At 39.0% G+C, this 9,598-nt stretch overlaps 1 protein-coding gene across 3 annotated transcripts in view; it reads right to left on the bottom strand.

Annotated features, from left to right (window-relative positions):
- Positions 1 to 9,598, bottom strand: part of RIC1 (RIC1 partner of RAB6A GEF complex) — a 147,684-nt gene that overhangs the window by 115,911 nt on the left and 22,175 nt on the right. For 2 of the 3 annotated variants that reach the window (XM_017877436.1, XM_017877435.1), the window contains exon 2: positions 3,683 to 3,790. In XM_017877436.1, the coding sequence (XP_017732925.1) occupies positions 3,683 to 3,790 (108 nt within the window). Of the gene's footprint in view, positions 1 to 3,682; positions 3,791 to 9,598 lie in introns of those variants that run through there. The other variant, XM_017877438.1, reaches the window with a different exon arrangement.

The raw sequence follows: 9,598 nt of genomic DNA, 5'->3' as shown, positions 1-9,598 counted from the left end.
TCAGAGCAATCTCAACTACTCATGCTCATTTATCCAACAATGAGTTGACAAATTTTGTCATTTTTCTTTGAAATTTCTAAGGAATAATGGAAAAAGCCGGGCGCAGTGGCTCAAGCCTGTAATCCCAGCACTTTGGGAGGTCGAGATGGGCGGATCATGAGGTCAGGAGATCGAGACCATCCTTGCTAACACGGTGAAACCCCGTCTCTACTAAAAACTCAAAAAACTAGCCGGGCGAGGTGGCGGTGCCTGTAGTCCCAGCTACCCGGGAGGCTGAGGCAGGAGAATGGCATGAACCCGGGAGGCGGAGCTTGCAGTGAGCTGAGATCCGGCCACAGCACTCCAGCCTGGGTGACAGAGCGAGACTCCGTCTCAAAAAAAAAAAAAAAGGAATAATGGAAAAACCCAGTTTAGCTAAAGGAAAGTCCATGTAGACGACGAAAAAATAACACCAGAGAAGTAATGAAGTAGGGTTTTAGAGATTAAAGTGCCTTAAATGAAAGGCTAAGAAGCCTGGACTTGGTTGTGTAGAATAAGGATCTGCAAACCTTTTCTGTAAAAGGCCAGATAATAAATATTTTAGACTTTACAAGAGGGAAAATCAAAAATATTATGTAGGTTTATCTTGTTTACCTACATAACAAGAAAGTATTTTAAAATGTGGATTTTATTATTATTCGGGTATACTGAGGTGAACAGATCAGGAGACGACTGTCAATGAAAAGACAGTTTATTACTCACAGTTCCAAAGAGGAGGGGACATGACATGCACCACCAAGGAACATACTGCAAGCTACCAGGGTCAGTCAGGAGACAGCGGATGTGAGGGGAAAACATGAGTAAGATCCTTTATTGTGATTTCCATGGGAAGGAATGGTTGAGGCATGGCAAGGAGGCTTGGTATTGGCTAAGCTGAATAATATCAGTTGTCTCTAGTTATATAGTACCTAGCCCTGAGATAATTAGGGCAGAGGATTATCAGCCCAGAGTGGCAGAGGTCAATAAAGGAGGTGGTTGGGGCTATATGCTTTGGATTGATTAGTTTGCATACGAAGGTGTACTTGTAGGTGAGTCCCCTAGGAACTGGCTATCCCTGGCAGGAAGTGGGCTGTCCAGGGATAGCAGGCCCTTATTTCAAAGCATAAGAAATACAGAAAAACAAAACATCATGATTAATAGAATGCAAATTTTTATAAGGTTTATAGTTACAAAATTTTAAATAGTAATGAGAACTGAGTACAACTTTTTTTGGTAATACATATCCACTAATGAGAATTAGATTCTTTTTGTGGAAATAACCTTTTTGGTAAATTGGGGTTTAAAGTACTTTTCCCTATCATCAAAATTGAGTGCAAATTTTTATCTATTAATGCTGGTCCTTAATGAGATTTTACATATTTCATATTTGAAAACGTTTTCTAATACAGTAAAAGATATTTTCCAAAGTTATTCAGTGCCTGTTAAGTGGTAGAGGGTGGTCCTTCAAGTAAAGAAAACAAAAAGTCAGTCTCCGTAAAAACAAACAAAAAAAAAAGTTTCCAATGAACTTTTATCACTACCCAAGCCATAACAGCTGTGGAGTAGGGCAAGTCAAGATATTCCCACTCCCATCTCTGAAAAAAAAAAACTTACAAAAACCATAGGTTTTAAAAGACTTATATTTTCATAAACTTTGTGTAAATCTGTCCAACTAAGTCTTTTGCTGCTCCATGTGGATTTTTACTACTATCAATTAATAGAACTTCTTAGATTCTACTTCGGGTTGTACTTAATTAGTATTTTCTCAACTCTTTTGAGAATTTTTTTCATCTGGAATTGTTCTACAGGTCATTCACAGTAATTCTCCGTCAATTCATACTTCACATGGACCACTGAAATTAACAACTGAGCAGTATCATAACATCTGTCAATTCATCAAAAACCAAGCAAACTTACTTTTACTGCCCTTTCATTTTCATTTTCATCATTCATTTCATTCCTTACATTGTGAAGGAATTCTCCTGTGGTGAGCTGTTCTGTGCTAAATATTTAATTCTTCTTACTTTACCTTCAGTATATTCCAATAAGTGCTTAGTCTAGTAATGTCAGCTTATATTCTTTTGGCATAGCTATAGTGCCACTGAGTAATAAATACAATATTTTGCCATCGAATTCAACAATAAAATAAACCACACTCCAGTGTGCTTTAAAAACAAAACGAAGTCTTTTTCTCTTCTCTGGTTCTTTTGACATGATTATGTACTAGAATAAAAATAATATAAAACGTCACAGAATGGCAATATGTGTACACTTGAAAAGTTATGAAGTTATAACTGTGTTACTATACAGTACACTGAACAAAGGAGCAAAGCAATGAGAGCACCACAAAGGCTTGCTGTAAGAACTTCAACTCAATCTGCTATTGTAGCTTGAAAGAAGTTACAGACAATACGTAAACCAGTGAGGATTTTTGTGCCCCAGTAACATTCTACTTATGGACACCGAAATTTAAGTATCACATAATTTTCAACTATAGCAAATATTCTTCTTTGACTTGTTTTGTTTATTTAAACATGTAAAAACTATTCTTACATTATGGTCTGTGTACAAACAGGCACCAGAGCATATTTGGTACATGGTCAGTCATCTGCAAACTCCTGCTATAGGAAGTGTAGAACTACTCAGTATTTTTGATCATATGGCACATTTCAGATTATTAACCTAGTCAGTGTTATATACAGTACGGACTAGAAAGCAACCAACGACCAACGCAAAGAGATAAGTTAGTTACAAAGATACAGTAAATGGAAGCTGAGTAGCTAAGTTTATACCTTATCTCTCTAATATACACTACCCATGTAACCTTGGATAAGACAATTTTTCAGATCCTCAACTTACACATCAATTATGAGGGATAATAATATCTACTTCAAAGCACTTATCGAAAGATTAAATGGGATGATCCATGTAAACTGATTACAATTGTACTCATCAGATAGGAGGTGCTCAATAAGGTTAATTAACCATATATATTACTGCTAATGCAAATTAAGTCATAATGACAGCCTTAGACAGTGATAAAACATGAACTAAAAAGGTAAAATTAAACATATCTAGGCATGTTTAATAGAACAGAAGAAAAAAGGAGAAACAGATCCAAATGGATATGAAAATTTTAGTATTACATATGCATATAAAACTTATTATTTTGTGGGATATCTTTTGGAATGGAAGGGAGGACTTTAAATATAAATTCAAGAATACCATGTGAATATGTTTTCAAAAACTAGATAAGACTTCAAGGACAAAACAGTAAAGTCAGAACAACAAACAGAAAAGGATATAGGTGCTATGTTTAGGGATGGAAGGAAGTAGCAGAGTCAAAAGAGAAGCTACTGTAGGAGTAACATGCACAGAATAATTAGTAAAGCAGTTAGACTTCAAGGACAAAACAGTAAAGTGAGAACAACAAACAGAAAAGGATATAGGTGCTATGTTTAGGGATGGTAGGAAGTAGCAGAGTCAAAAGAGAAGCTATTGTAGGAGTAATCCACACAGAATAATCAGTAAAGCAATTCCTATCAGAACAAAATAAATGCTTATGAGTGTAAAAGACTGAAAGAAAGTCATCTAAGAGAATCAAATTTAAATGCAATGTAACGGTTTCACAAGAAAACACTATTTAGTGGAAAAATCTACTTACTGATACAGCTATCATGGTACTATCTGGCCTCCATTCAGCTTGCTTGTAAGATCCAAACTGAGTAGATGATTTCGCAGGCTCCTTGTAGGTTACAATTAACACACTCGGCTGGAAGAAAACAGTTGTATTTTTTATCAATATCTCACAAAAATACACACAAATAAAATTTAAGATAACATATAGAGTATTCAAAGTATTTTTAGAGTAAAATAAAATACAACATTGATATTAAACTACTGGCTTTCAAGCATATCAACCAAAACAAAGACCTAAACCTAGGCCTATACATATTAAAGAAACTGAATTAATAATTAATAATCATCCAAAACAGAAAGAACCAGGACTAAATGTGTTCATAGGTGAAGTCTACCAAACACGTAAGGGACAAATTACACCAATTCTTTACAAAGCCTTCCACAACATAAAAGCAGAAGGAGTACTTCCTAATTTTGAGTCCAGAGTCCAGCATTCCCTTAATACCAAAATCAGACAAGGGTATTACATGAAAAGAGAACTACAGGCTGGGCATGGTGGCTCACGCCTATAATCCCAGCACTTTGGGAGGCCAAGGTGGGCGGATCACGAGACCAGGAGATCGAGATCATCCTGGCTAACACAGTGAAACCCCGTCTCTACTAAAAATACAAAAAAATTAGCCGGGCATGGTAGCGGGTGCCTGTAGTCCCAGCTACTCGGGAGGCTGAGGCAGGAGAATGGCGTGAACCTGGGAGGCAGAGCTTGCAGTGAGCCGAGATCGCGCCACTGCACTCCAGCCTGGGTGACAAAGTGAGACTCCATCTCAAAAGAAAAAAAAGAAAAAGAAAACTACAGATCAACATCTCTTACGAACATCAATATAAAACCTCTCAACAAAATATTAGCAAATCAAATCCAACAATGTATTAAAAAAATTAAACACCATAACCAAATACGATATACCCCAGGCATGCAAGGCTGGTTCAACATTCAAAACTCAATTAATATAATCCATCACATCAACAGGCTAGAGAAAAATCATGTGATTATTTCAACAAACGCAGAAAAAGCACTTAATAAATCTAATAAACAAGATAAAAATGCTGAGCAAGGCCGGATGCCGTGGCTCATGCCTGTAATCCCAGCATTTTGGGAGAATGAGGCTGGTGGATCACCTGAGGTCAGGAGTTCGAGACCAGCCTGGCCAACATGGTGAAACCCCGTCTCTACTGAAAATACAAAAACTCGCTGGGTGTGGTGGCAGGCACCTATAATCCCAGCTATTTGGGAGGCAGAGGCAGGAGAATCGCTTGAACCTGGGAGGTGGAGGTTGCAGTGAGCTGTGACTGTGCCACTGCACTCCAGCCTGGGCAAAAGAGCAAGACTCCGTCTCCATAAAACAAAACAAATGAACAAAAAACACTGAGCAAACTACAGAACAACACTCATTCATGATTAAAAAAAAAAAAACTCTCAGGAATGGAAAGAAATTTTTTCAACGTGATAAAGAACATCTATGCGAAACCTACAGCTTCAAAGCTTTCCTGAGATCAGGAACAAGGCAAGGATGTCTCCACTCACAGCAGCTTTTCAACAGAATAGTGTAAGTTCCGGCTAATTCGATAAGACCACAAAAAGAAATAAAAGGTAAAGAGAATGGGAAGGAATAAATAAAACTGTCTGTACTCATAGATAACATGATCATCATGTTGGCCTTTATCAACTTGGAGCACAGAGCAGATCTCCAGTGTGGGGGAAAGCTGAGAGATACCCAGCAGCCTACATTCCCACCATGGACTCGTGCAACCCTAGCTTACAGAGAGGGGGTCCAGAGGCTAGCACAGAGAACTTCTTAGAGACCACGTGATGATACTGCTCAAGAGAGAGCTCACACTGAGTCCTATACCACCTGCATGAGACCTAAACAGCTATAGCATTGTGCCATTTTCAGTCCAGCTCTTATCAGGCTGCATCCTGGCCTTGAGCACAAGAGTCCCTGCATTTCCACATTAGTAAAGCCCTACTAACATTCCCTGCATCCACCTGGGGGGCTACAGTGATGCAATGCCACTTGGACCCAGCAGAATGGCAGAGTCCCTGGTATTAAAGCATATATAGAATCCTACACTGTGGAAAACAGGCAAGTGCAATGCACTGGGGAGGGTACACTGGGGAGGCTATCACAAGGACAAAATGAGGCAAAGCCCACACTTCTGAGAGCCTAAACCCTGTCAGCCTGGGGTTGCTGCCACTGACAGCAACCCCACCTCCACAAACAGCAAGACTGCAGCACCCTTGAACATGTCCTGAGACAGAATCTCCCAGCATGCCAGAGTCAATGTTCCTGACACTGCTTGGAGCAAAGCACACCATACCTGTCCCACCCCAGCCTCTGGTGTGGGGCTACTGACACAACCCTATCCCCTCCAGTAGCAGGACCATAGTGGACATGCACATGCCCTAAGGAGAGCCTCTCTCTACCTATTGCTGCTACCTGAGCACTCTACCAGGGGGTCTGAAGACAGGCCCACCTGGCCTGGCACCACACACCCCCAAGGGCCCAAGCATAGAGACCGGAGCATAGAGATTGCCCCACCCCGTCTGCCACTCACACATATGCACTCCTATAGGGAAGCCTGAGAGTCAGCCTACCCAGCCTGATGCTACCACCACAACTACTGCCATAGCCCATACCACACACACTGCCCAGGGACCGAAGGACCTACCCACTCACCTGGTCATCCACTGCAACCACCAGCACCTGAGCAAGACACATGGAGGCCTAAGAATTAACCCAATTAAACCTGCTAACACCATGCCTGTGTACCCTGGGACCGAAGGACAGGCACCAGTGCTGCTGCCACCACTGGTGCCCAAGGACTGGCCTACCTGGCATCCTACCGCCCAGGAATACCTCACCTCAGCCTCTGCTAACAACTGCACCCTAAACCACTGAGGAAATCACAGACACTACTAATGCTATAGATGGCTAAAACGGTCATATGAAAAATACACTACTGCACACACCCAGAATCAAAGACAAAGTGCCCTACCCAACCAACACCACGGATAGATCTTCAGGAAAAAGTCTACCTCCTCTGAAAGGCAATCTAAAACACTGGAAGAAGTTACTTACACCAGAGGTACAGACATCAACTTGTAAGTATACAAGTAATGTGAAAAAGCAAGAAATTATGACATCTCCAAAGGAACACAACAATTCTCCAGCAACAGATTCTAATAAAAAAGAAATTTATGAAATGCCAAAAACAGGATTCAAAATAATACTAAAGACACTCAGTGAGATAGAGAACACAAAAATACAAAGAAATCAGAAAACAATTCAAGATATGAATGAAAAATTCACCAAAGAGATAGATATCATAAAAAAGAAACCAAACAGAAATCCTCGAACAGAAGAATTCACTAAATGGAATAAAAAATACATTCCAGTGTTTCAACAATGGACGATATCAAGCAGAAGAATGAATTTCAGATTTTTGAAATAACTCAGAAAACAAAACAAGAATAAATAAGAATGAACAAAGCCTACATGACATATGGGACACCATAAAGTAATCTATTTGAATTTTTGGTGTTACAGACGGCAAAAAGAAGATCAAAGGAGCAGAAAAAGAACTATTTAACAAAACAATAGCTGAAAATTTCCCACATGTAGCAAGAGATTTAACCACACAGAAACAGGAAGCTCACATATCCTCAAAGAGATACAACTCAAAAGGTCTTCATGGCATATTATAATCAAACTGTTGAAAGAAGGAGAGAATTCTAAAAACAGCGAAAGAAAAGAACATAGTCACTTAAAGAAAACCTCTGTCGACTAACAGTGAATTTCTCAGCAAAAACCTCACAGGACAGGAGAGAATGAAACGATATATTCGAGCAGCTGAGGAAGAAACCAAACCAAACCAAAAGAAACTTGCCTGTCAAGAACACTACACCCAGCAAAGTTATCCTTCATAAAGGAAGGAGAAAGTCTTTCCCAGATGAGCAAAAACTGAGATAATTCATCACAATTACATCGGCCGTACAAAAAATGCTTAAGGGTGTTGGAAGCAAAAGGACTATGCCTACCATCATGAAAACACAAAAGTATAAAACTCTCTGGTAGAGCAAACACGTAAATGAGAAGAGAAGGGATTCAAATGTTACCACTACAGAAAACCACCAACTTACAATGCTAGCAAGAGAAAGAAAATAGCAAAGAATATACAAAACAACCAGAAAACAATTAAGAAAAGGACAGGAGTATGATCTCACATATCTATCTATATTTAAATATACATATATATACACATACATATACACACACACACACACACAATATCAATAATCACCTTTTCCACTTAAAAGATACAGACTGGATGAATGGATTTGAAAACATGACCCAACTATATGCTACCTACAAAAACTCACCTTGAAAGGCACACAGACTAAAAGTAAAGAGATGGAAAAGGAATTTCATGCAAACAGAACAAAAAGTGAGAAGTGGCAATACCTACATCAAATAAAACAGACTTTTAAGTCAAAAGCAGTAAAAAGAGACAAAGAAAATCATTGTATAATGATCAAGAGATGAATTCAGCAGGAGGATATAATAATTCTAAATATATATGCACCTAACACCAGAGCACCCAAATATATAAAGATATCATTAGACCTAAAAAAAGAAGTAGACTTCAATACAGTAAGAGTTGGGGCAAGGCATGGTGGCCCATGCCTGTAATCCCAGCATTTTGAGAGGCTGAAGTAGGCAGATCACTGGAGGCCAGGAGTTTGAGATCAGCCTGGCCAACATGGTGAAACCCTGTCTCTATTAAAAATACAAAACTTAGCTGGGTGTGGTGGCACACACCTGTAATCCCAGCTACTCAGGTGGCTGAGGCATGAGAATCGCTTCAACCCAGGAGGTGGAGGTTGCAGTGAGCCGATATCACACCACTGCACTCTAGCCTGGGTGACAGAGTGAGACCTGTATCTAATAATAATAAAATAAAATAATAGTTGGGAACGTCAACACCCCACTATCAGCAACAGACCATTGAGACAAAAAGTTAACAAACACTGGATTTAAACTGCACTTTAGATTAAATGAACCTAACAGACATTTACAGAAAAATTTTATCTAACAGCTATGGAAATACATTCTTGTCAGCACATGAAACATTCTCCAGTACAGACCATATGACAGGCCACGAAACAAGTCTCAAAAAATTTTAAAACTCTGGGAGGCTGAAGTGGGAGGATCACTTGAGCCAGGGAGGTAAAGGCTGCAATGAGCTATGATTATGCCACTTCACTCCAGCCTGGCAACAGAGATAGACCCTATCTCAAAAAAGAAAAAAAAAATTAAACTCAAAACTATATCAAATATCTTCTTAGACCACAGTAGAATCCTCAAACTAGAAATCAATACCAAGAGGAACTTAGAAAACTGTCTAAATAAATGGGAATTACATAGAATACTCCTGAATGTCCATTGGGCCAATGAATAAATTAAGAAGGAAATTTTTAAAAATTCTTGAAACAAATGAAAATGGAAACACAACATGCCAAAACCTATGAGACACAGCAAAAGTAGGGTTAAGAGAGATGTTTATAGCAATAAACATCTGCATCCAAAAAGTGGAAAGATTTCAAACAAAAAATCTAACAATAGACCTCAAGGAACTAGAAAAGCAAGCATAAACCAAATCCAAAATGAGAAGAAAGGAGGAAATAATAAAGATCAGGGGGTCGGGCTGGAGCAGCAGTGCAGCCCTGGGACGTGGCCTCCTTTACTATTAATATATATATATATTTCTGCTATAAAGTATGCATATACATACATATATATTTATACAAAGCAGAACAAAATGAAGGACACTAAAAAAATGCAAAAGATCAACAAAATGAAAAGTTGGTGTCTTGAAAAGATTT

This window comes from Rhinopithecus bieti, unplaced genomic scaffold, assembly GCF_001698545.2.
Source record: "Rhinopithecus bieti isolate Rb0 unplaced genomic scaffold, ASM169854v2 scaffold_10657, whole genome shotgun sequence".
Taxonomy (NCBI): domain Eukaryota; kingdom Metazoa; phylum Chordata; class Mammalia; order Primates; family Cercopithecidae; genus Rhinopithecus; species Rhinopithecus bieti.
This window is presented reverse-complemented; position numbering and strand designations above follow the sequence as displayed.